The sequence below is a fragment of the Aulostomus chinensis genome, chromosome 2 (assembly GCF_037954235.1).
Source record: "Aulostomus chinensis isolate RoL2024-O1b breed Wild chromosome 2, RoL_Achi_v1.0, whole genome shotgun sequence".
NCBI classification, from domain to species: domain Eukaryota; kingdom Metazoa; phylum Chordata; class Actinopteri; order Syngnathiformes; family Aulostomidae; genus Aulostomus; species Aulostomus chinensis.
The window spans coordinates 22,992,381-23,019,946 of NC_141321.1; the positions used below are offsets into that span (position 1 = coordinate 22,992,381).

A 27,566-nucleotide genomic window follows, 5' to 3' on the forward strand; every position below is an offset into this window, starting at 1 on the left:
TAATGTCATGCTCACAGCAGACAAGCTAATAGCTTGCTGGCTTTCTCTCTGGTTCAGTTCAGTGAAGATGAAGTCTGCTTGACAGCTTGCAGACTAAACACGATGTCTTTATTTCTCAGCATCTTAAACGCATATTTTAATGCAATCAAACATCGAAAACCTGCTCGTTGTCAGATTTCGACTTGTCCTCTGCTGTTCAACTCTCAAGCTCAGACTCATATCTTGATGAAAGCGTATTTGTTTTGCCAGGAAATTGGACCATAAACAGTGATGAGATGCAGCAAATGGACAGTGAACTCAACACAGCTGTTTTATTTTAATGAAAGACAGCATGCAAGCTTATTTGTCTAACATTCAGACAAAAAAAATGTTTATTGTGGATTCATAACTTGGCATACCAGATGCCATGTGTTGCTGTTGTTTTTCTTTTTAATGAAAGTCCACACGAGTTGTGTCCAACGACACAACGGGTACATGTGTACTAACGTTGGATAGTTCCTGATGATTTCTGTAAGGATCTGCTGCCAAAATCTGAACAAGATGTTTGTGGTTTCTGTTTTTGTCTGGGAATTCTTTGTCACCTGGAAATGTGGAAGCATTTTCCTCAGCTAATTAGAGGGAACACATAAACCTTATTTAAAACAGACACTTGGAGATGCCACGGAAATCAGGTCGATGTTTTCAGCTAAAAAAAAAATTAAAAAAATTTTGCTGATCTGAAGCAACTAAACCCCAAAAGGATGGTTCTCATGAATTCCTCTACTGTTCACTACACCACAACATCAGACTTTCAGATTTTCACATTTCCGTTCGATGGTTTCTCAGCTGGACTGTGTCACATTGTATGTGAGAAACAACAGACACATTTATTTCTAACGTTGTTCGTAAAGAATCAACATGCTGGTTTGTTCTCAGCCTCTAGAGACACGACGCCAACTACCAACATACTTTGGTTCATTTTTCTCTCATACAAAACTACCAAAGATATTTCTTGAGTGTCCTGCATCCCAAAAAAAATATCAAGTACATCTGTCCATAAATATCAGAGCTGAATAAGAATCTGCGCATGAAATTCACATTCTGGGTCAGTAGTTTGAAACTATTTACATACAAGCAAATAAAATCCACTTATACTGCACATCTTCAACTGTACATCTTTTGTTCTTGAATCTACCACTTTTTACATTATACTACATGAATGTGTTTAATAAATATTACTGTAGCAATGCGTTGACAGTGGACAATCTATTACCGAAGTACTGGACAAAAATCTCTGGGTGTCCTTTGTAAAACTGTCCAAGGAGCCGTCTCTTCTCTTTGGTGGAGAGCTTGGGGTTCTCGTGGATTGTCCGGAGTAAGGACCAAAGTTCTTCTTTAGTGGTTTTTTGAGCATTTTCAGAATAAGCGTTCAAACTCAGTCTTGTGCAGTATGTTGACCCTGAAAATTAAAACAAAAAGAAAAAAAGTCAAGCTCATCATTCATTGAACAAGATCATGCATACAGAATTAGTAATCTGCATACCTGTCATCATATCTGTATCTTTCCCATTCAAGATGTTGATTATTCTGTCACTGACCATCTTGTGCAGTGAAACAGGGATCTGGTGGGGGAAACAATTGAAATACATGTAGTCTTTAAAAATCTTGACTGCAAGCTCAGATATTCCGTTTTTATTTTACGTCAAATTAAAATCATAACAAAGAAATGTGGTTGCATGTGCGTATTGTACAGATCTAAACTCAATAGTGGATGAATGTCAAAGCAACAAGAGCGTTTGAAAGCATCACCGTGACGGTAGAGTGAGAGGTTTGAATAGAAGAACAAACAAAACCGGCATTATTTTTCATATAAGCACCTGCAGCTACACACACACACACACACACACACACACACACACACACACACACACACACACACACACACACACACACACACACCCCAACTGTGCTTCACTTACGTAACAATCTGTTGCCTGTTGCCATTGAGGCCATCTGAGATAGAGCTGCATAGCCAGACTGGGTTCTCTCTTACATCACATGTATCATAGGAATCTTAGGAAGATGATGTATGTGCCCCTAAATTTGTCTACTTGTATTTTATCTGTGATCTGCTGAGCTCTTAATAGCTATGACCCTTTTATAACACATGGCGCACACACGCGCACACACACACACACACATATATATATCCATCCATCCATCCATCCATCCATCGTCGTCTTCCGCTTATTCCTTACAAGTACAGGTCGCGGGGGGCTGGAGCCTATCCCAGCATCTACGGGCGAGAGGCGGGGTACACCCTGGACAGGTCGCCAGTCCATCGCAGGGCCAACACATAGAGACCGACAACCATTCACTCTCACATTCATATATATATATATATACACACATATATATATACATATATATATACACACACACATATATATATATATATATATATATATATATATATACATATATATATACACACATATATATATACATATATATACACACACACATATATATATACATATATATACACACACACATATATATACATGTATATATACATGTATATATGTATATATATGTATACATATATGTATACATACATGTATATATGTATACATACATATATATGTATATATTTATACATACATATATATGTATATGTATATATTTATACATACATACATACATACATACATATATATGTATGTATATATATATATATATATGTGTGTGTGTGTGTGTGTGTGTGTGTAGGCAAAAGGATAAAAAAAGAAGACTCACTTTGAAGAGATCGCAGTGGTTGTCCATCATAAACAGAACCATCAGGTCCACCTTCCCTTTGGAGAGCCTCCTGCTATAGACGATGGCACCTGAGAAAGACCTTTTCACTGCCATCCTGTTCTCAATCTGAGAGAAGCACATACATGTATTATTCATTTTATTCAGAATATGAATTGACAATGTATTCTATAATCCCCCATTCTGCAACTGAGCCAGAGCCAGAGAAACGATGGTTCCCCTACCCTCTTCTGCTAGGTAGCTTAGCACAATGAATGGTAATGGATGGGCAGGTTAGCATACATGCATCCAGTCATCAAATACACTTTTCTCTTTGCCTGCATATAACTCGGGTTTAGCACAACTTTCATTATAAAATAATAATTTAAAAGTATGAGACACTGCAGTTTGAGTGAGTGGGCGTGGTGATTTCACGCAGCACTTCCCGTCAATAAAATAAAACATTCGATGGAAAGTAGTAGAGCAACTGCAACTATTAATCATGGCCAACTTGTAAGGATGATTACCTCTGGATGAACCAAGATCCTGGATCCTATCCATTTGACTACTTTTGGCTGAGATATGCTAACACTTGCCACCCACTACCATTAATTGTGCTAAGCTAACTAGCAGTCAACTGATCTTAGTTCCCTAATGCATATGCAGTCCAGCTCTGGGGAGAAATGCGAATAAGGACTTTTCCCAAAAAAGGTGTCATTTTCCTTTAAAACCAAAGAAAGTAAAACTAAACCAAATTTCCTCATATTCTCAATGTGTCCTTGTCCTAGTGGTTTACAAATTATTTTTTCATCACACACACCTCTTTGTGCAGTTTGATCTCTTGTGGTTTGGCAGCGATGGCCATGAATCTCAGGAGCCTGCGAAGTTCCTCCCTGCAACGAGAGTCCTGCAGCTTCAGGCTGAGCTGTAGAGCCTCCAGTGCTTGCTCCTGCTTCCCGTTCACTGGTGATAAACCATATAAAGGATGAGAACACTGAGCTTGAGAAGTACACCTCTTGACAAAAGCACATGAAACATATCTTCTCACCAAGTAGCTCCGAGATGCCAGAGTGGATGTCAAATATGTGGTTGCCGAGGAGAGGCGGTTGTTGTGTTTGTCCATAATGCTGAGCCAGGATGCCGTAGAGCATCTTCTTACACTGGAGCAGGTCATCAGCACAACTAGCCAAACCTCGACTGACCTCCACCACTAGTTCATCCGGTAGAAACTCAAGACAGTCCACTGCCCCCGACATCCACTCATCAGCCCTGGGGGGGGGGGGGGGGGTTATAAAGTGCAGCGATTTCAAACTCAGCCAGTGGGAAGACAAGGTCATTTAGCCCTTGACACTCTGTGGAACTGTATCTAGATATTTGTTAAAACCAAAACTGAATCTCAGTAACAATCATTTTTTTTCACATAAAACCTCTGTTTTGACATCATTTCCATTGTTCTATCTGGACAACCGCTGGTCATTAGTCGCTGAATGACTAAATTCCACCAATTGCCCACATCAAGGTCCGTTTATAGTCATAGCTGAATGCTTCGTCTTGTGAAAACAGCTCTAGAATGTCTAATCTGGCTCTGCAGAAGCTTTGTCAAGACCCCTAATGGTGTAATGGTGATGTCATAAGGGGGTATCACAGCTCAGAGTTTACAAATTCACAGTGAAAAGTCTATGTCAAAAACAGCCAGTGTATAGCAAGACAGGGTCTGGTTGCCGATGACTGAATTCTTCAGTTCAAAAGCTGTTTTGTAACTTCTAGAAACTTTATCTAAGCGTACCTTTTGCACACTAGAAACAACTTCACGAGTGTTCCAAATGGTGTTGTACCAACAAGAGAGGTTAAAGGGGATATAAGACCACTGAGAGGTGGCAGTTACAGGTTCCTCTGGGGTTGAACAATGTTGGAAACATATGGGATGTAAGTAAAAGCAGAATACTATAGGCTGGTCTAGTCATTTTTAAACATCGAAAGGAATATTCTCCCATCAGATACCCTTCTCTCCACTATAGGGAGCTGAGACCCACAGAGACCAGTTGAGTAAGGACCAGTTAGCTTAGCTAACTGAATTGTCTTAGCATACTTCTGTAAAATATAATCAAAAATCTTTTCTCCAAAACTGTATTTGCTTGAATTTAACTACGGTTGTCAAGATCTCAAACTTGATCTATTTGTTTGCTTTTACTTAAGGTACGCTAACACTCTCCATCCACTACCATTCACTGTGCTAAGCTAACTAATCTGCCTACTTGTCTGGCTAAGGAAAGCAAATAAACATTATATCTATCTATCTATCTCTATATCTATATAGATATATCTATCTATCTCTGTCTCTCGCTCTCTCTCTCTTTCTATATATAGATGTAGATATATAGACACATATATATCATACCTTTAAGAAAAACAGACTTACTGTGCCTCACTGAAGGCCTTGAGAACTTCTCTGTCTAAGTAACTTGTGGTGTACAGCAGGTTCGAGTCACTGTCCATGCTGTGGAGAGGAGGCCGTGAGGTGTCCTTGCCCTCTAACAAGTCCTCCAACAAAGGGAGCTCAATCAGCTGCAGTAGCCTGAACACGGCCAGCTGGTGCCATACCTCATCCACAACTGCCAAAGACACACATTGACAAACCATTTGGAACCTTTTGTTGTAAGACATGGAGCCCATTTGTTGTGTTTTATCTGACGACTAACTTACGCTCTTGTGAGAGGCCGAGGTTTGTCATCTGGGGGGTGATCGTGGAGCTCAAGTTTAGATGTCCTAGCACGTCCTCCAGTGATTTGTCTGTTTTTACGGGGGAGTGGGTGGAGTAGCTCAGCACCTCTTGTCTGAGGAATCACATAATGACCGCAATCAGCGAAAATGATTGAGGAAAATAAGAGCCTTATCACGCAGACAAATCTACTTCCAATCAGCCTTCAAATGATTTGTAGCACCTGCAAATCACTTGCTTTTTTTTTTAGCAAGTCAAACTGGCAATTTCTGATTCATGTCAAAGGACTAGTGACATTTTTTTTGTTTTGTTTTGTTAAAATCCATTATTTTTAAGAATATCTGGCCCATATTGCAAGTAACAAAGTTCAATTGAACTGTCACATTGAATGTATCCATTAAAGACATGGTGCCTGTTTGCTTGTCCAGGTTTTTCTTCTCCAATCTGAGATCAAGACTGCCATGTATTTGCACTGTACGGGTGGTGCATCATGCCTGTCTTTGCTTCACACTACAAAGTCTCCTTCTGAATCCTCCACAGCCTCAAAGTGAAGGTAAATTGACCGAGTTAATCCTTTAGTTGATATTTGAACTTGAAAGTCATCGTCACATGTGAGCGACCTAAAACTGAAGAATATCAACATAAAACTGTATGATGAGACTAAGGCGTCACTAATCTAACAGGCACCTAATCTAAAACTATGTTGGATTTGGGATTAGCTCTAGAGGAAGGAGAACAAAGCAAATCAAAACTGAGATCGGGAGACGTTATGACATTACCTTTCATGTGACGGACTGTAGCTGCTCTTGTTCCTGTTCATGCTTGGCGAGTCGTAGCCGCTCTCTATGGTACTAGTGGAGTGGGACTTGGTGTTGGTCAGCGATGGCGAGCCGGCCGCTGAGCTCAGGAACCTGTACAAACTGCAACTACTGTCCTCAAACGTGGCCCGCTTCTTTTCCTTCCCAAAGACTTTTATGCCCACTGGCTCAAACACCCTTGAGTCCATCAGGGCCTGGCAGAGCCGAACAGCCTTATAGCGGGGCACCGCCTCATCGCCAAAGAAGCGATTGAGAGTGATGTGGGCCAACACTACATCCACAGCCTCTGAGCCCAGGAAACAGTCCTGGTAGGATTTCAGGTTGTGGCGCCGACGCTTGACCTCCACATGAGTGTGGAGATTGGAGATGATGCTGCTCCAGATGTAGGTGGCCCGGAACGGCTTCCCAGCCATGCCTTGTTCTGATGGAGGGGAGAGGACAAGATCAGCTAGGAGCTAACGACAGATTCAATAATATTTAATCTGTTTCATTGAATTTTAACAATGACAGTTAACATGGTTCATGATTTAATTGCTGCAGAGTTTTCAACCAATCAACAATTCTTGAGTCAAGACAGTTTTCTACATAAATGCAGATAAGAGGCAACTATGACACATCATTTCTTCCTTTCTCAATTAGTGCCTTCATTAGAAACCGAATAAGAAGCAGGCGTTCTTTCTGGGATCCACCAAACGCACACTCACACATACTTACACCCCAGGGCTGCAACGCTTCACCAAGCCCACCATGCAGTTTGTATTGTGTTTTTTGGGTCATAATTTCAGTTTCATTAGTTTCTTTTGTATATTAAGGGGATGAGAACATCCTCAGATTCTCACAGAGGGCGGAGCTGAAAGGCCATCTGTGTATGACTTCCTTGTGGAACTCCAAAAAAATGCAGTTAAAATATACCATACCAGTATTCCATTTGTCACTTTTTTCAGTTTAGTTCTGTTTCCACAGTACGCACACTTAAAGCGCATACATGCAACTGACAAACAGCTGCTTGTATTAAATTACAAGCACATATATGAAAAAGAAATGAAATGAAATGATCTTTTCAAGACATCAAGTCTTCTGGTCTTTAGTGTTGCCTTTAAGGGTCAGTGACTTCCACCTGACCGTCTCTGCACGTGACACCTCAGCTAATCGGAAGGAAAACAAATATCCCCTGGTTCCACTCCTCAAGAGTGAGGATTTTCTCCTGTCGGTGATTCAGACTGTTCTTCGGCTTAGTTTGGTCTCATTTTATAGAATAAATCAATATGTCAATAAAAAATAATCACAAGAATAATATAAAGAAAATGGCTGATGATAGAGGTCCAAATATCTACTCTGAAAAACAAAGACAAAAATAGACTTTTATGAACCTTTACTATTCTCAAAACTGCGAATGCTTTACCGTCTCCACCACACACACACACACACACACACACACACACACACACACACACACACACACACACACACACACACTACCTGTCCACCATGTAACATCACATTGTCTAAATTCAAGTTGATGTATGCGGGCGTAAAACTCCACGCTCCATGATAAAGGCATCTCATGCTGGTGGTAAACTATATTACTCTTTCTAGTCTTTTGTGAAAATGAAATCAGTTCAAATAAGTCTATGGAGGGAAACAAAAGGCAGATTATCTAACCATAACACACACACAGTGCAATCTTTCTATACACACCCTGCTACACTCAGTACAGCACAAGGAAATGAAGAGACAATGAACATACTGTCAGCCCGCATTCACCAGAGATACCCTAATATGTTCCTGTTGCATCGTCTACTGCTTTCGTGAGTGGGTGGGTTTCATTGCTACTAACACACACTTCAGTAGACGGATCATGCAGTCAAATGTGTTCGCCGCTCCATCAAGCACGTTCGCGACTGATCTCATTTCGTCATGGTTGATATTCTGTAGCTGCAACATCGAGTGACAGTCGTAACAAGAAAATAGAGCCCATCCTAAGTGGGATGTTCTTTCATCTCACCACAGGAAACATTTAAGAGCTTGTTGAGCAAATGTTAGGGGAGGATCTGAGACATTCACTGGGGCCAGGGGCCATAAATCAGGCCCTGAAAGCAGCAGCCGACTCTGTGTTTTGATAACACAGTATTATGACAAATACTATTACTGACCCATTTGGAGAACCTGAAAACAAGACACCCATGGAAGAGTGAAAGGTCTAGGATGGATCCAGTTGGTACATCTGCAGTAAACTGTGTGCTGAAGCAGGGATTTACATAAGCTGCGTTGGTTGTTTCTTATAGAATACTGTTCATTTTTTGTTCTTTTTATATTAACTTCGGCTTTAGTCGTTTTTTTTTTTACACAACCTATAAAGGCGTAAATATAATGTTACAGGTACATTTTTTTCTACCCCAATCCTATAGCTCCTTCCCTCATTAAAAAACAATAGAATTATCAAAAACCTGAGAATTATAATGATGAAAATGTATACATCAAGAAGGGGGAATGTCCTTTTTATAGTTTAAATCATATTTAGTCCTCATCCTGACTTTAAACTACCACTCTGATCATGTCTGTCTCATCTCCCTATTTTAGCCAGATTTTAGTCGAATGATGTCCTTGCGCCGAGCCTTCATGTGTCTGTGTCTGACTTTTATGGGCAGCTGAATTTGATTTTGTCTCTCTGATGCATGCTAGTTTTAATCATTCAATGATTTATTTTAGTCTCATGTCATGTTACAAAATCCCTGGATATTTTAGTCTTATTTTGGTTGATTTGAGTATTGTTTGTTGCAGTCCACAAAATGGTCAATTTCACATGTATCAATAAATGAATAACCAAAGAAATGAATGACGTCATCAAATGTGCAGAGTAACAGATCTTTTCAGGTGCATATCAGTTCATGTGTTCACTGGGGACTGCAGATCATCAGCAGAATAAAATACTTGAGTTCAGAAAACAATCAGAGTGAAATCCTTGATTTAGGGGTTAAGGCCAGCTGGTCCATCCACAGGGGCCTCTGGATTACAGACTAAATCCGGATCTGATCAATAGCCATTAATTCTTGTTAAAGGGAGAGAGACAGCAAAGGGTGGGGGTCATGTGTGGGTCAGAAGACTCCTGGGAACCCGGCTGTGCTCTGTCACCTCTTGTTGTTTGCGCTGGGCTGAGATTTGAGAGCAGCTTGAATAGCTGACGCCAGTCTCCCTCTCTGTGTGTGACTTTGGTCCTCTTTATAACATCAGATAGCAGACTGGGGACGATGCAGGAGGGACTGACCGAGGACAACAGTGCAGCGTGTGTTTGCACACATGAGCGAGAACAAATAATCGCAGAGGGAGACGCGCAGTCAACACAGGGGGGTTTCTCTACTCCCCTGCGAACGCGGTGGTTACACTCCTGCTGCCTCATTACAGAGGAGATGGAGAAAGAACCTGCAGCACCAGCGCGGAACTCATGATTCCAGGCACCTCCAGACCGACAGTCGCAGATACCTTCATTCCTTCAACATGTTCCAACAAACGAGGTGAACCGATCGAACCCTGAGACGCAGTTTGAACGTGTGGAAACTCGGTGAGCTATTGGCCCGCATGAGTTTGCACCCTCATATCCGGTGGGATGCTGATTATTACCCTCCTCGGTCTGTGTTATGAGCACAAATACTGGAGCTGCTGAGTCGACATGAACGCGCAATGTCAATTAACTTCAGTTAACGCCACAAACTTGCCCTAATTCATGTTTTCTAATCCATTCATAGAGCATGAAATACCAAATCAACATGTTTTAATTAAAAAAGATCAAACAGATTTTTTAATTAAAAAAGATCAAACAGAGGTTGACACAAATACTGCAAACAAACTTTTACGCAACGTGCGTATAATTCAATACTCACGCGATAGCAATGGAACACACGACTTACGAAGTCAACACATGCACCACATAAACATGGAACTTTTGAAACATCACAACGCAACCCTGCAGTCGGCCGCAGAACTATGTAAGTCCAGCCACTCGGTTCTATTTCATCCGTTTCAAACGCGAGAATAAATCTACTCCCACACCCAGAAAGTGATAACCTGAATTTTTACCTGGTGATCGGTGCGTTAAAACTCCCTCCGGTGACAGCGAAGACATCCATCCAGGCCCTGACTGCTCACCGTCGTCAATTCACAACGTGACGCAACCAATTCACCGAGTCCAACCCCGAAACCTCCTCCTCCCATCGCGATACATTATTCATGTGCCAATCAGCAGCCTGCCCGGGAAACAGTGTGTTAATGAGGCTCCCGCCGCTTCCACAAACGCGCTCCTGTGTCTTTCCCTTTGGTTGCAGTTGTGTGCTGAAACTTTCTATTAATGTGTTGATTTAAAAAAAAAAATCCATGTGTTCAAGCACGAGATTCTGTTTATTTTTCCAATTTGTCAAAAAGAAATTCCAGGAAGTTTTCAACCTTTCACTAACTTTAAGTCCCACCCTGAGAACCTACAGGAGAAGGACGTCAGATCTGATAAAGACAAAACCCGCAATCACGTGACCGTTCCGAGTTTTAATCGCTGGGAGGATCGAGAGCTTGAATGTTTAGTTCCTCAGCAGCCAGACTTCACCCAGCAGGTGCCTCAGGTGTCACGGGGCCCTGATGCTGGGCTCCAAAATATCTGAAGACTTCCACTGTAAACAGACGTGCAGTGAAGACACACACGGAACCCGGCGTGTCAGCCCGTGTCTCCAGGTGTTGTCTGACAGTGGAAAAGACGTAAGGTGACACTGTCGACTCAATGTTGGTCACCGGCTGAATGGAAGAGGACGACAGCAATTATCACACACAAGTATGTAACTGGGCTAGACCGGTTTGATGACTGTTCTCTTTACTTCCACTGTAGAACCATTCTCCACTGCAGCTGAAGTGAGAACATAGTAGTCTGTGGAGCTGTGAATGAACACTGGCAACCCAAGAATTCCCGGATGGGAAGCAGCAAAGACAACTCTGTATACTGTTGAGCTGCTCTTCAGCGCAGAGCCCCAGAGTGGCCGCAGAGAGGGAAAATGTACTCTGTGGCCGCAACAAAGAAGTTGTTACCAAAATTTTCTTCAATTTGTGGCCACGAAATATAATCTCTATCCATGAGATATTAGATGGTTAAATGTTTGTGCCACAAGATATTAGTTGTTCTTGAAATTTGAATTATTTGTAATTACCACAAACACTATTAACACAAATTCATCAAAACGTGTATGAAAACAAAACATAATATGGCTTTCTCTCTATGGCTTCCATGTTCCTTGACCCAAAGCAGATAAGACGGATAAGTCTAATGTGCGGATAAGACGAATTTAATTTCCTCTATGGTTAAACACAAATTTAAGAATGGTTTAAATTAAGCAAAAACAATAACATGTCAAAATGCTACAATGTCAGGTCTGATTATTTACCTGTTCGCTTAAAATAAATCTGTTCAACATCCAATATTTTTCCCTGATGAAAAGCTCAGTCTCGAATCTGTCAACCCCTGACCACTGGACATTCGACCTGAGTGTAAAAACTCACCTTTTCTCTCTCTCACTGATGATCTACGATTATTTTGAAGTCCATCACGTCCCCTGGTGAGGAAGGAAGTCCACTGCTGAAATGAAAAGCACCTCTGCCCCTTTCAAAGTAAGAAGCCTTCGGTTGAGTGCCAAACTGGTTCTACAACTCCGCACAGGAATACATCGATGTGACGTGCTGCTGTTTTGTAAACTCTCTAAAAAGCTGACTGCAGATCTGAAGCTAAAGAAAGAGAGAGAGAGAGAGAAAAAGAGCGAAGGAGAGGGAGAGAGAGAAAAAGAGCGAGGGAGAGGGCGGGAGAGAGAAAGCTGGTGAATGCAATCAGTAATTCTAGTCGACAAGGTCAAAGCAGTATTTACTCTCCAGTTTCTCGCCCTGCTCACTTCTTCAAACTTATCGGTGTTGGTGGAGAGAAGTTTGCTTACACTCAGGGTGATGACAAATGTTTAAAGGAATGTTTCCCGGAGCAGTTATCCTTTTCTTTTCTTTCTTTTTTTTTTTGAAGGATTTCTTAGAGAACCAAGGTGACACTAACAAAGAAGCTAGCATGGAGCATGGTGTGGAGCTACGTGAGAGAAACCCTTGAACAAGACCTTGAATTAATAAATGAATAATAACTGTGGGATGATCCCGCCTGGCTACCCTGAAGGCGCATCAACCCCCTACTGCTCCCAGATGATGTACGCGGTTTAACTCTTTGACTGAGCTACACGAAAAGATCCCATCCAATTATTCTCAAATGGGCACGACTGAAAGCCAAGAAACACAAGAAACATATTAAGGGAATTGATCCAAATTCGGCAGGACTCAAGTATAAACTGAAAAGATTTTGGTGCTCAAAGGTCAAGGGTCATCTCAAATGAACGCGCTATCAGCTGCTCAGGAAGATCCAGAGAGTCAGAGAGCAATTTTCCAAAAACGGTACAAACATCTACTTGAAGATGAAGTTAAAGGCCACTGTGACGGTACAAAAACACATTTCTGGAACTCTTGAAATCACGTGGTCAACAATTACGACAGAATTCACATAACTTCAACGTCATATCATGTGATTCTGAAGAGAAACTCAACAACACATTTTTGATCGCATTCCATGTCATCGCAGCAATGGGTTTGTTTGTTTTTTGAAGTCAGTACAACAAACAGTTTGAAAAAAACATGGGCAGAGGTGTACAACCACAAGTTGTCAGTTCTAATTTCTGTATGGTTTCTTATTTCAAGTTTTTTTGAAAAATGGTATTGATCAGCTGCAGCTATCATGTATGTTAGGTAGGTATTTAGTATTGTGTCTACAAGGGAAGTAGTGCAAACACTATAAAGCATGAATGGGACCCCAGGAAGAGTAGTTGCTGTTGAAAAACAGCTGGTGGGGATTTGAACAAACCAACGAATGTGCAGTGGACCCGGCCAGAGTGTACATGACTGGTTAAAACATCTTCAGAGCGCCAGCATGACACAGGACATTTAGTTGTTACTGACGGGATTCCCCTGAAACCAATACGCACTCATGTTTAGCGGTCTTCAACACACACACGCTCACCTTGTCCCTCGCACATTCTGCCACAAGGGTCCTCTCAGTCTGTCTCCCACATATGGAACAATGCAGCGCATTAAAATTCATATGCTGTTCATCTCCAGAGCAGACGTTCAGCATCTGTCTCCATCCCGTACTGGAATCCCAACTGCTTGTCTGATTGGCTGTCGTCCACCCCCGTTCCTCTCCGACTCCAAAGGACAGAGGACAGTGGCTTTCCTCACGGAGGACAGAGACACGTTTGTTTTAAGCGGAGTTGCCAGTCATTTCACATTGTGGCATCTTGTCTGGACAGTCATATTTTATTCAACAGGCTCGAGGCCCTTTCAGTTGTTGCAAAAATCAGCCACCCATTCACAGCGAATAGTTTGGACATGAGAGCATGGTGGGCGAGCATCAGGACAAGCTCGCCGTCCTCCGTTTTCTTCCCTCACTCCAGGATGTGAGCCTGTATTCTCCCAAATACACACACACACACACACACACTCCAAATATCAGGGGAGCTATATCATTATGAGTAGAAAAGTGATATCGTGTGGAATAAGTGTGTCTGATATAAATTAAGTAACTCTGCCTCATCAAGATTGATTGGACTTCTGACACGCTCGTGCAGAGCTCCTTCACTTTTTCTCAAGTCAAATTCAAGCATTTTCAAGCTTTTCCAGCACCTAACGACTTTGATGTACCCAAAAATAAGCAAACAAACACAAAAAATCTCAAAATTTCACAAATTCTTGATACCAAATGACAGAATTAATTTCCTCTGGTGTTTCTAGAAGTCCTGGTTTCTTGATGTGATAGGATTGGATAATTTTTTGGGATTTTTTTTTTATCAATTCTTAAGTGGTCAAAAAAATGGATAAATTCTGTATGAAATCTGAGTAACAAATTGATCTCCCCCATAAAATGCTGCAATAACTCGTCCACTCACATCACGATCTGCCAGGCAATTATACGCTCAAGATGTTCTAAATTTGAGTAAGACACCAAACCAAATCAATCTTCAGCTTCAGCATCAGATGACGTAAACGACTCCAATCACTTCAAGTAAGACAACAATGGGTTAAGTGATATCTCAATGTCTTTTCTTTCCACTAAAGGTTTGAGAGGGTCACCAAGATGTCCTCATTCTGAAACCAACAACTAGGACAGGGGTGGGCAACCATGTGCCATGGAGAGCCGTGTGTACGCAGCTTTTCCTTCCAGCCAAACACTTTAACAGGTGATTCCACTGATTAACACTCCTCTGTGGCTGAAGGTGTGTTAATCAGTGGAATCACCTGTTAAAGTGTTTGGTTGGAAGGAAAACCTGCATACACACGGCTCTCCATGGCACATGGTTGCCCACCCCTGAACTAGGACATCTCCAATAATCGGGTGTAGTGAAGCACAAGTTATGTTCCAGACAACCTTGGCGCGGTCAATCTTCCGGGGGAAACTGCTTATAAGATGGCTGATAACTTCAGCTGGTGCAAAAGGCCTTTTCATTCCAATGATTACCGACCTGTTTGGGTTGTTTGGTGAGGCGGCTGGTTAAACTTACTGCAGCTGAGGAGCACGACTCATTGACAGCTCTGTTGTGGGCGAGTTTAACAGATATCTGGATCCTGGACCTTTGTGTTACTTAAATGTAGCTGAAATCATCTCATTTTCAAATGTTGGGAAATCTGGTGTAAAATCATGAAATGTGTGCAGTCAGAAATGATTGTTTGCAGGAAGAGAATCCAAACATCTAATACATGCCGCTCTTTATTTACAAACTGCATCTTCAAAGAACAGGATTATTCTTGAAAGCATAAAATTGGTGATGAAAAAGTGTCTTAGAAATTGTAATGAACAGTAGAACATAATATTTACTTCTGTGAAAAATATATATCTATTTGTCATAAAATGTGGGCTATATCTGCAAAGGAGTACAAAGACAAATTTTGTTAATTTTACCCTCGAGTAATTCAAGGTAATGATATTTGATTAACAAGATTCATTAAAAAAAGCAGTAGTGGAACTGCGATGACTCCATTAAAACACATTTCATAAGCAAAGGGAAGGTTTGAAGCTCAAATGTTGAACCACAATGTAGATACAGTATATAGTTACTAAACTCCTCAGGAAGAGACTTGCTGCCACCTCCCCATTTTATACAAAATGTACATTATATATAAGAAAATATATATATATATATATATATATATATATATATATATATATATATATATATATATATATATATATATATATATAAGAAAGTCCGTGCGCCATTACAAAATGTATGTTTTACAAACTGTATATAACTATGGTTATATATAATATATATTTTTTTACAATAAATCAACTTCTCTGTAGTTGAGCCTGCTTATCAATAATGAAGGCTTGTTACATCTGTAGGCAATCAGATTTCTGCATGTTGATTGGCTGAGCTCTAATCCCTACACTGACTGCTGTCTATCTAGTGCATGCTCATCTGTTATAGTCGATCAGTTAACTAAAAAGTGATTTTATATATATATATATATATATATATATATATATATATATATATATATATATATATATATATGAAAATCTATGAAAAAATGAAAAAGCCCATTAAAAGTGGGCCTGTAACTACAAAAGCCTACATAGACTAGGAGAAGCAGAACATGGAAAATACTCCAAAAACAAAGTACTCTCAAGTGACCGCTGTCTGCTGAGAGGCAGTGGTGCTTCCTCCCTGTTCGTCCAAAGACACTTTTTCCTTCCTTTTTTTTTTTTTTGGAGCAACAGCCACTGAAAAGCCTCCATTCAAGTTACCACACAAGTCCCTGATTCTAATCTCTGTGGCCCGGAAGGAGAGCCTTACTCCATCCTGCTTTGTCGCCATTTTGTGCTGGGGGCCTTCTCTTGTTTACATATTAGACCCAGATGTTGGTAAGGCTTCTTTTTTGAGATCGAGTTTGTCACAGTTTGATCATCGGCAGGCCTGCTGCACCTGATTTATTAGCTCCCCAAAGCGATCAAAGAGCCCTTCTACCCACGCTCCGTTCTGCAGACACTTCTGTACAGTCTCCTCCTGCCCCAGGTCCCCAGCCTGCGACTGCAGAGACGCTATCTGGAGGCCAGAAACATGAACATGAGTACTATACAAACATGTCACCTCAGTACGATGTAACTGTAAAAGAATAAGAATCTGAAAAACAATCTATGGCACATTTCCTGACGAGTGTGCTTCTGTCTCACCTTGTCCTTACACATTAGGTATGTGTGGTACTTGTAGTGCTGCAATGAGTGGTACAAAGAGAACCACTGAGTTTTCTGCTGGTCCACAGTGTATTCCTAGAACAGGAAGGAGGAAAGGCGTGAACACTTTAACGTACTCATCAGTGTGGAAGGAACAGACTGACACATGGTGATATTGCGCCTTCTGCTGGACAAAGCAATACACAATTGGGACGACATTTTTAAAATCCGAACGTTGAGCGCTTATTTTTCTTCTTCTCTTCTGTTGTTTCTGTTAGACAAACTGGGAAAAAAACAAAATGAACATTTACTTCTACCTGCGGCACTTTGTTAGGCATCTTGTAGGGCTTCATGGTTTTTTTGTTGTAGGCCTTCCCACTGAGGCGCATTTTGAAGGCCGGGGTTTCCCCATCCTTCTTCAGCTCTGTCACCACTGAGATCTCTGGGAAGCTGTCAAGAGCTGTCTGTAGGGTAAAGATGAGAGTTATTTGGCTGCAAATCTACAGAACAACTCCAGTGCAGCGTGGTACTTCTGTTTATGTCTGGAGTCTATGTTCCAAAGTACAGAAACATATTTCCTGATTCACTGATGTCCAAACTCTTTTTGTACATGGATCAAGGAAAATTAAACACTATTAGAAACTTACAGAGAAATCAAACATCACATAAAAAAAAAAAAAAAAAAAAAATCCACCAGAGAAATCCAAATCACCCTGAAATGTGCTGTTGAGACCAACCCACCTTCAGGACCTGTCCAATGTGCAGTTTATGAAGTAAGCGTTTCCTGTTGTCAGTGATCAGCCCGTCAACTCTTCTCATGTGCGGCAGCAGCAACTCATCTGAAACATGATCTTGGTAAATGAAATCAGTGATGGACAACTACTTTTTCACATCCTTTAATCTCTTTCGCTCCTGCTGAACTACTTAACAGGAGCAGGGAGTAACAGCTTGATACCTCCCAAAAGGGGATTTCCTCACCGTTTGCTCTCTCAAGTGCCGTCATCACATCTTCGTCAAGGGCGATGCTGATGAGAAGTTCCACAAAGCTCTTGAATGTCTCCTTCATAGTTCGCGTGTTGAGGAAGCGCGAAGCGAACGGCACCAGAGGGTTGAACTCTTAGGAGTGTGAGATGGAAGTAGGGGGGTATAGACCATCAATATGGAAAACTTTTTTTTCAAACTAAACTGAACGAGAGAAGTCAAAAAGCTTCGTCACCATCGTCTTCACCAGCTTCTTCTGCCGAAGATCCAGAGGCAGTAGATGAGAACTCCTCCTTCCACTTCCTTCTCTTCTTCGGTGGGGGCTCTGCCCTTGGTTTGAGCTGTTTGGGTCGAGGTTTTTGGCTTTGAGTGGTTGAGGAGAGTGGAGCTGTCAAGCCAAGTAAAGTTTTCACCTGAACACCCCTGAGTGGCAGAGAAAAAAAGAAAAGAAAAAAAAAAAGAGTTGCACTACAGACGCACCATATCTCAGACATACTGCCAACTAGTATCAGTCGATGCTCTTAGCGCACCTTAGCGAGTTCATCGGCTTGCAGCGTGGCTTGCGGCTACACACTCGAACATATTCCCTTTTGTTGACAGTGTCCAAAAATTTCACATACACTCTCTGGTACATGGTCTTGGCATCACCGAAGTATCCAAGGTACTACATACACACACACAAAAAATAAAAGACAAAATGTTACATGTACACAATTTTTCAAAGTGACCATCTTTTTTTATTTACTTACACTGTTAGTCGCTGAAAAGACTCTCTTTCCATCTCTCAGCTCAGGCACAAACTTCTGCAGCAGAGCCTTCTGGACTTTCCAGATGGCTGGAGGCTCACTCCCCGCTTTCATGGTTACCTGGCAACCATAAAGTGCACAACACTCACAAGGTAGCAACAGTTAAGAGTCTAAGAATTTTCAACAGTGAATGTTTATCTATGAGCAAACGAAAGACATTTATTGTAGTATGGTCTAGTTTGTTATGAGTTTAAAATAAAATCTTCATAGAGTGCTGAACACATGACATATTTTTGTGGGTCAAACTGGAAGTTAGCATCTCCATGGGTTCCCTTGGCCTACTACTACCAAAAATAAACTCTGTTTTAAGTTTACACTGCAAGACAATCTTCAGACATGACATTTTCATGGTTCGTTCATTTGTAAATGTATTCTCTACAAGCACAAAGCTAATATGCTAAACCAAACTGCAGACACATTAATTCCACATCACAAATTGCTTTTTCCCGTGTGACGGAATTTAATGTCTTTGATAATCTCTGAAGTGTTTTTTAGTCACTTGTCAGCAAAATTCATGAGTATTTACTGAAGTATCTTATGCCGTAGGGGGAAAAAAAAACCTAACGCCATCTTAAGTCAGTGTGAGCCACTGACCTTCTAACAGCATTTAGCTAAATACTTTTTGAATTTGTAATGAGGGAAACAGAGGTTTAACACAGTTAACTTATTTCTAGGTTCTATTTATTTTGACTCATTTCTGCACCACTCTTGTGGATTAAAATCATTGCTATGAAGCGATGACATATAGTACTGACGTGTCACATACAACATGTATTGACATTATTCGTACGACCCTTTCCATTTTGACTACTTCAGCTAAAAACCTGTTAAAAACCAATCCCCTAGTAACTGTCAACTTCTTACAGTGTTTTTTCAGGGCTATACCTTCAAGCTCTCGATATCCTCGTTCCTCACAACAAACTCGTCTCTCTCCCGGTACATTCCTTCACCTCCGCTGTCTGATAGCTCCTCATCAGTTAGTCCCTCAACGGCGACACTCATCAATTTTAAAGCCAACTGGGCCGGTGGGGTTTCTTTGGGCTCCTCCTTGACTGCAAACACAGCTCCTCCTGAGACGGCGTTGGTTGTCTGTGCAGGAGCTGCTACTGGTGGTAAACACGCCTCGGTGATAGTGAGAGACACGGTGGGAGCTTGGACTGGTTTGATCATCAGACTAGGGATGTGGTTTTCTGGAGAGATAACATATGTATAAACGTGCAGGGAAAACTCCACCACACTCTTGAAATGCTGTTAATAAATAAAAGATATATAAGACAACATGCATCAAAGAGAAAACATTTTATCTCACTGCATATTTCCATAAAGAGCTCGCAGGTGCTGGGTGTATATGGTATCTCAATTACTACAATTAAAGAAAAAAACAAAAACAAAACCAGGACAATTCTGGCAATTCTTGACCAGGCAGGGTGTTATTACCTATCCTGGATTTCCGATCTGAAGACTCATCCAGAGCCGAGAGCGCCGAGCTGATGCTATTTCGAAGAGCCTGGTTCTTCCCAGTGTTCTCCTCTTCATCTGAGCTGAACGATGGTAGCGTCTCCAAGTTCTTTTGCAGGTCTTCATCCAGACGTTTCGGTTGAGAGCTCGCTGCTTGACTCTCCTGAGACATCAAAGATGCCGGCAGAGTCTGTAGCTTAGGAGGCAATGTAGGCAAAGTACATGGCAATGGTTTGGAAATGGTGCCAGGCTTTCTGTTGCGACTTATAGTTCTTGGAGGATTTGGAGAGTACTGCTGTTTGGGGCCAGATTTAATGAAGTCCAGGAAGGAACCAATGAAACCAGTTTTGACCTCTGGCTGCTTCTCTTCCACTTCGCGAATCTTCTGCCTAATCCTCTCCTGCTGCAGACATCCATCATATACGCTTTGTGAGGCGGATGGTGAGCTGACGTCACTACCCCTAGAGTTTTGCCGCTTTGCCTGTCCACTGCGCTTGGCTGGCTTTGTCTGCCCATGATCCTCTTCAGGACCACCTGACTTGGTCAAAGACTTAGAACGACTCTTCTTTTTAGGCACATCCTCAACACCTTGGCCTTCCATGAGGCCATCTTCAGTTTTAATACTCTTTGCATTCCCTTTGACTCTGTTCTGGAAACCTGATGAGTCGAATACCTGTCCTGCTAAGTGGTAGTCATTTTCTGAACTCCCTTCTTCTCCATTTGTGTCAAGGTCAGCACTGTTGTTGTGGTTAACAGACTGTCCCTGGCAGTTTGTGGTGATCTGAGCTCCATTTAGTGTCATGGTCATGGTATGAGAGTTAGAGTTTGTGATGATTGGCTGTTGTGCTGTGGAGAAACTAGGTGACATGTGCCTTATGTCCACAGTCTGGAAGTGACCTTTAGCATCAACAGGGCTCGCCATCACTGCCATTTCAGCCTCAGTGGAGGATGTACCTTTGACAAAGTCTTGTGGTGTGACACCACATGCAGCCACAGTGGCAGCCAGGATATCATCAACATTTGACAAAATATTTCTGTCATCTGCGAGTAACATTGAATCAGGAAAGCAGATTGAGTTGAGAGCAAAGTGGTTCTTAGCGTCATTTGACTGCTGATTTGCCGACTGGCTGTAGTGGTGTTTAGAGGAATCGGGGCATCCGGTGTTCTGCTCTGACACTGCTGTGCTCTGCTGGCTCTGGTTTTCAGATACACCGGGACCTAGCAGTTCTCGATCCATCTGAAGATACTGAACCTGAACGGGCCCCAAACCTTGAGCTGGTTGGATACCTTGCACTGAAACCACTTTTGAAGGTGTTTGGCCATGGTGGACTAGGGGCTGCTGAAGCAGAATCATTTGGTTGGGCTCGAGGAGAACCTGAGTGCTAGGGACGGTGATAAACTGGGTTTGTGCAGCTGGGGTCTGATTATGGTTCTGGTGGTTTTGTTGATGTGGCTCAGGAGATTTGATTTGAAGAGAGTGCTGTTTGAGCGGTTCTCCGCTCATGAGTATATGTGAAGATACAATACTGGAGTTTGTAGTTTTTGCGTTGGCATTTTCATGATCACTGGCACTGGTTAAGTGAGTGTGCTGTTGGCTAAGAGAACCCATCCTTTCATCTTTAACCTGCACTGTGTTTGCATGACTAAGTCCCATATGCTGATCTTCAGAGCGAGAACTGCCTCTGATAACACCTTGCGATTTTTGGTGGTCATCCATTTTTGAAACAACATAGATGACATTGTTGTGAGCTGCCATGGTGCCATCTGAAGCAGATGCCTCCATGGATGCCTGCTGGAGAGCCTGCAGGTCCTGGATAGGAAGCTCTTCCAGTTTCTGTACTGAGGATCTGACATTATTTTCTAAGGCTTGAGCAGTTGATGAGTAGGTAGCAGCCACAGTCCCATAAATAGGCTTTGCCTGCACTGTTGCTTGCTGGGACAGAGTTTCATGTGTTTTACTTCCCACTGAGACCTGCATCAAGGTGTAGTCCTGCGTAGAATTTGGGGTGGACAGGCTCCGTCCACACGTGGGCTGGTAAGAGGAGTTGAGGGATTGTCCTGTGGCATAGCTCTGAGATGGAGTCAATGAAGCTTGCCCCTGTGACTGAGATGTAAATGTCACATTTGGGGCACCCTGAGAGTGGGATGAGGGATAGCTCTCAGAGAGATTCCCTTGACACAAACCCTGGACACCAAACTGAACCTCCTGCTCCTGGTTCAGTCCAGGACTGGAGGAGTAAACAAGAGCCTGACTTACTGATGCCACATTACCAGAAGGGCTGGACAAGGAAGGCAATGTCTTGTAAAGAGGGGACAGTTTGTCTGAGTTGGAATGAGAGGGCTGCGACTGGGTATGGGAAGTGATAAAAGTTTGGGACAAACTGCTGGACATTAGGTTGGACAGTTGCACTGACTGCTGATTAGCAATCACAGAGTTCTGCTTATGCCCTTGAGAGGAATATCGCTCTGGAGACTCTTCTGTGAGATTCTGGGCATGGCTGTGACTATCATCACTCCCAACAGAGTGTGATGCGAGCTTGGAGGAGCAGTCTTTAGACTTCGGCACTGCAGTGGACGAATAGCTTTGACTAACTGGATCTGTTTTGGGTTGTAGGGCACCATTGACCCCTTGAGAGGAATCTTCTTCAGTGGAAGGACTGCAAGACACAGGAGTCTGACGAGATGGGTCTTGTTGGTAGGACATGTCCCCTTCACTACCAGAGCCGAAGTACCCCTGTAAGGAGTGCTCCGAATTGGGCAACTGCTCTGAGGCTGTGTGACTACTAGAAGGCCTCTGGTGGTGTTTGATGACACTACATTCTCGCTGAAGCGCTCTCTCAATAGAGCCTGAGAAAACAGTGGCCCCATAGGGTTGTGTGGCACTATGAGGAGTAGGCAGGGCAGACGGTAGAAGGCTGAACTGTGGTTGAAGAAGGTGGGGGGCTGACTCCTGGGCTGAGCGGTATGTTGAGGACTGGACAGGCAGAGCTGAGCCTAAAACAGGGCTAGAGAGATGATTGAAGGCCAGAGCAGAGGGAAGCACAGTTTGGCTGGATTTGAGATGGAGAAGGGGATCATGATGAGAAAATAGGCCATTGGTGGACGTGCTGAAGGCTGGGTCCTGGAGGGCCAGGGAAGGGTTGGTAGAGTAACTCCTGGATGTGTATGCGCCAGTGTGCTGATAGGAGGACAAAGCAGCAGGAGAGGGGAAAGTGGCAGTAGAAGGCAGGGCACCAGTCAAATACAACTCTGTGGTGGAGGAGTTGGTACCTGCATGTTGCAAAAGGACAAAATGAGGAAAATGAGATGAAAAGGATAGGTAAAGCCATGTGAGATTACATAATCTAGTCTAAATAAAAAAAATAAATCAAATCTGTATACAAAACAGACAAACTTTTTGAGAAGCCAAAAAATTTTGGAAAACCACCAGCAGACCTTTTCTTGTTCATCTCCTTATGTTAAATCAAATCTGTCTTCAGTTGCTTTAATGAGCCATCCGCTAGTCCCCTGTTTTGTCTTTATTTATACTGTATCACAGCACCACACGCTGATGTTAAGTGCTTAAATCATTTTTGAATATTTAGAAACACATCTTTCAGTCAACCTTATTGTATACATTCCCTTTGCCTCTTGACATAATCAACATAAATTGGACAGTATGGCAACATCTCGCTGTCAAATACAAAAGATATGAAATTGTTTGTTAAGTATCTGACAGACTTAAAATGCTTCCATCATAATCATAAATAACACAAGAAGCCATACATGGGTTGTTAAGACAGGAACACGTGGCTCAACCGAGAATCAGTAGACATTGGTTGGTAATTGGATAATTCAATTAATTGATGTGTTCTCACCTGCAGGCCATGATGGAGGTCTAAAAGGAGGAAGCAGTGAGGCACTAACAGGACCAGCCTGAAGGCTTCTTGACTCCATGGCTGACAGGAAGCTCATGATTGAGGTCTCAGAAGTATTACTGCTTGTATCAAGTACTCCTGGCGGGAAGAGATGAATGACAATCAAAAAACAAAAACAAAGAGAGAAAAGAACTTTAAAACGGACCAATACAACCAAACCACAACAAAGACATTTGCTTTTTGTGACTTGTGGCTTCCACTCTTGCAAGTAGTTTTGTGTTATAGCCTGAAGTCTGCATTTAACTGACAGCGGGGCCAGTTTAAGAAAGTCAGCAGAGACTGAAAGATAACATACAAAATGCCCAACAACTGAAGTCAAACAAACTTGTTTACAGATAAAGTCAACATTTTAGACTCCAGAGCCACTTAAACATCCTGCAACCAGTTTCCATTGCAGAAATGGATCCAATATCATAAATGTCTACAGCAAGATGCGTTGAATATCCAGCATAATCCATTACTGCTGAGCTGGTCGAAGTTTTGACCAAAGCTGCAGAGTCAGACATCCTACAACTTTGGAACACAAAAATACCACTAAAATTCAGGTTGCTTTTTTTTTTTTTTTTTTTTTAACTGAACTAACCCTTGAGTTTAAAAGACACTTCATAACTCACCTGCTGCAGCAGGAAGATGTGCTGTAGTGTAGGTTGGGAGCTGGTGTGTTGAAGTGTAGCTTTGCCGCTGGAGGAGCTCAGCATCAAGGTGTGCTGCACCATAACTGGGACTGCACACACAAATATAAACATACATGAGTGTTCCAACCTTCTTAACAAGCATCAACTTTCTATGTTACTTACATGTTTAAATATGTATCTTATTACATTTTGGCTGTTTAGGGAATTACAACTTCTTTATCACTTGCAGTTTGCCTCGCCAAACTTTAAGAATGTGCAGTAATATTCCTGGGAACTATCTTTTGATAATTAATTGCAGTTCATAGTACGATTTAATCCAAATACCTCACGTGCCCATTGTTGCTGTCTGTATTAACTAGTTCTTGAAACCATTACGAGTAACAGTAAGTAAGAATATCATCAGGGCTTGCAATGTCACTGTACGTCTTCACATAAAAATGTATTGGAAAGTCAAGTATTCATTAAAAAATAAATAAATACTGCAGCCTTGTTAGGCCATCACAATAGGAAAGACATCTATCAAAGCAGGACATCAATTTGTCCAGAAAAGATGAACACTCTTGCTCAAAGGTGTAAGTGAAAACTGATTTGAGGACATGTATATTTTAGGAATATTTATTCAAGTGCAAAGAAAAGAGATTTAATCAGTCAGCCATTTGAAACATTTGTCTGTTTCAATCAACTGTAAACAAAGTTAAAAATCACAAAACTAGTGAACATCAGGATGGCTTAAAAAGCTGAATGTCAACTGGTAAACCAATAATATAAATGGTTTGCTTGATTTGGTTTGAGGTCATGTTTGTATGAGAAAATAATTTAGACCAAACGCTGGTGACAAGATGACTTCTTTTTTTTTGGGCTTCGTAGGAATCTTGAATGTCACTGACATTCAAATATAGGCCAGCCTGATCCAAAGGGTTCTGATCTAGCCAGAAGGCCAAAAACATCTGTGCACACAGAACAAAGAGCTGAAAAGAAGTCATCTGCCTCTGATCCCTTCTGCACACAAACTATTATAAGACTCTTCCCTCCTGATTTACTTCTATGCAAGACCCATTTTGCACGGGTCAAACAGAGAGATAAGCAAAATATACATATACAGATTGCTTGGTGGTCAAGGTTGCTTTAAGAAAACAGAGAAACATTCAGGTCATCCACGTGGTTAACTTATCTCTTCTCTTCACTGGGGACTGAAGTATAAACACTGAGTAAGGGAGTGCCTTATTGTTATAGTGCTACATTTACCAATGTCAATAAACATGCAAACAAATTCATATAATGGTCACAATTTGTACACAATGGAAAATGTGTTATTGTTGTGAATATGAAAAAGGAGCATTTTCCTTAATTTTCAGACGATTTGGCATCATCTTTTTTTCTATTTACAACAATTGAGCAAAACCTAGGTCTGATATTTTGCTTGTTCAGGCTATCCTGATATATTAAAAAAATCCTAACATCTGCCAATACGAACGTCAATTTAAGGTCTCATTACTGATTAGCATTTGACATTTTTAATTTGTTTAATATACAATAGGTTTATTGCTGTCTCTTACAGGGTGTGTACTTTGTACATCAAATTGCTCACACAAGATGAGGTTCCATCATGTGAAGGAGATGCAGCAATATTCCATTAGCCATGCCAAGAGGATTAGGGCTGCAAGAGATGATGATAAGTTTCCCTAACAGTAATCCATTCACTTTTAAGTCAAGAAATAAATAACTAATGATGGATGCCCTTCAGTCATTTTATAATCTAATCAAATGCAACTATTCATCAAGTATTTGGGTCATGCTGATATGACACAGAGGAAAACAGAGGTCATCTTTGAATATGAGAACCTGCAATAATCGCCAAATTGGTTATTTAATCATTTTAGCTGATTGTTAAAATGTTTGAGAAATTCAACAGATCTATTCTATTGTTGCACCCTTAGCTAAATTCTGCGACTAATCCTGCACAGCCTCCTTCAGCTGTGTTTTCTTCAAAGACATTTGGGGACAGGCAAGAGTGCTACTTTAGTGCTGTGCAACAGTGTATTTGTAAGGTCTTCAGTGGTGCTGGTGGTGGTACAAACCCGTCCTCAGGTTCGGTGGATGTTTACAACCGAAGTTACTGCACGTTCGTTACCTAACTCCATCTAATGTGCTAAGTAAGCAACTTGTGTTTAAAATGCAACACGAATGAACAAACCTGACACGTCGCATATTAGCTCATGAGGTAACATCACCAATAAGTTAGCAATGTACCACTAATATAAGCACCATGACTAACGTTAGCTTAAATGTTGTTCAGGGATCATGTTGAGCATCTGTTGTCAAGAAATCTCCCTCCAAATTAAAGGTTAGTTAGCTTCACAAGTGCCTAGCAAAGCTAACTTATTATTAAGATAAATAAAATGATTCTAATGTTTGCACGAGCAAACTCTCAACCCAGCCATGCTGAGTAGACGGTGTGCTAACAAAAACTAGCAAGGTGGGACAGTAACAGACGGCCAAGAAACCGCTGACAAGCCTCTTAAAAACTTCGAAAATATGTCTGAATTCCTTCAATTCCTGCAGTGTTCCCTAAACCAAGAACCGCTGTACCTCCTTCCATGAGCAAAACTAGGCCCTCCATCACCGACATTTCCTTCGGAAGGTGACCCACCCTCTCCTTCATCTTTTACCTTGGCTTGATACTAGCTGTGCTGCGGTCATAGGCCCAGGAAGCTACGGGCTGTGCTGGTGGAGCCAGCGCGTCCGCAAAGCTGGAGGTCGGGTAGTTCCTGTCCATCATCCGGTGAAGGATTCACTTCCCCGACGGAGCTTCGTGGAGCAGCGGACACACATCGTAGCAGCCAGGGTCCGACCCACCGACCAGGGCAGTGCAGTTGGAGCAATGCACAACCCACAAAACCTCCGCGAAGTTGTGCAGTAGTCGGATAAAAAATGTGCCTTTTTCCCTCCTGGGTGATTTCGTTAATATTTGTTCATCGCCCGTCATGGAGCCCAGTGCGAACCTTGCATGCTTTCACGTACCCATGTTAGTTGATTTCCCAGGATGCACCGCAGACTTCAAGTGGAAGTTTGGTAGTTTGCCTTCACTCCAACTTCAGTCACAGTCATGGCAGTTACCTCACATGAGATCATGGAGATGTTTCAAATTCCAACTCCTCTCATGTCTTATTTTGTA

General features: G+C 41.8%; 2 protein-coding genes across 4 annotated transcripts; both read right to left on the reverse strand.

Annotated features, from left to right (window-relative positions):
• Positions 1-180: 180 nt before the first annotated feature.
• depdc7a (DEP domain containing 7, paralog a) lies at positions 181-12,026 on the reverse strand. Of its 2 annotated transcripts, none has more exons than XM_086185445.1 (9): positions 10,387-10,752; positions 6,274-6,733; positions 5,479-5,609; positions 5,195-5,387; positions 3,824-4,044; positions 3,596-3,738; positions 2,779-2,904; positions 1,523-1,601; positions 181-1,438 (listed from the first exon to the last, which is right to left on the reverse strand). In XM_086185445.1, exons 1-9 carry the CDS (start codon positions 10,430-10,432, stop codon positions 1,215-1,217), a joined length of 1,623 nt encoding a protein of 540 aa, XP_086041571.1. In that variant the 5' UTR covers positions 10,433-10,752; the 3' UTR covers positions 181-1,214. The 2 variants fall into 2 exon arrangements, with proteins under 2 accessions (XP_086041571.1, XP_086041578.1); XM_086185452.1 differs by lacking the exon at positions 10,387-10,752 and adding an exon at positions 11,845-12,026 and having other exon boundaries at positions 182-1,438.
• Positions 12,027-15,598: 3,572 nt separating this feature from the next.
• qser1 (glutamine and serine rich 1) lies at positions 15,599-27,459 on the reverse strand. Of its 2 annotated transcripts, none has more exons than XM_086185474.1 (13): positions 27,061-27,459; positions 24,371-24,480; positions 23,697-23,834; positions 19,819-23,109; positions 19,267-19,571; positions 18,325-18,441; positions 18,106-18,239; positions 17,811-17,998; positions 17,573-17,710; positions 17,336-17,433; positions 16,906-17,058; positions 16,595-16,690; positions 15,599-16,466 (listed from the first exon to the last, which is right to left on the reverse strand). In XM_086185474.1, the coding sequence occupies exons 1-13, from the start codon at positions 27,168-27,170 to the stop codon at positions 16,326-16,328; spliced, it is 5,019 nt and encodes a 1,672-aa protein (XP_086041600.1). In that variant the 5' UTR covers positions 27,171-27,459; the 3' UTR covers positions 15,599-16,325. The 2 variants fall into 2 exon arrangements, with proteins under 2 accessions (XP_086041600.1, XP_086041606.1); XM_086185480.1 differs by having other exon boundaries at positions 15,602-16,466; positions 16,912-17,058.
• Positions 27,460-27,566: the final 107 nt, after the last annotated feature.

Coding starts and splice junctions, on each gene's coding strand:
- depdc7a (XM_086185445.1), bottom strand. CDS start 10,432: ATGTCTTCGCTGTCACCGGAGGGAGTTTTAACGCACCGATCACCAG. Junction 6,734..10,386: donor TTTAACGCACCGATCACCAG/GTAAAAATTCAG, acceptor CCCCTCCATCAG/AACAAGGCATGGCTGGGAAG. Junction 4,045..5,194: donor AAGGCCTTCAGTGAGGCACA/GTAAGTCTGTTT, acceptor CCCCCCCCCCAG/GGCTGATGAGTGGATGTCGG.
- qser1 (XM_086185474.1), bottom strand. CDS start 27,170: ATGATGGACAGGAACTACCCGACCTCCAGCTTTGCGGACGCGCTGGCT. Junction 24,481..27,060: donor ACAGCTAGTATCAAGCCAAG/GTAAAAGATGAA, acceptor TTGTGTGTGCAG/TCCCAGTTATGGTGCAGCAC. Junction 16,691..16,905: donor ACAAAGTGCCGCAGGTAGAA/GTAAATGTTCAT, acceptor TTCCTGTTCTAG/GAATACACTGTGGACCAGCA.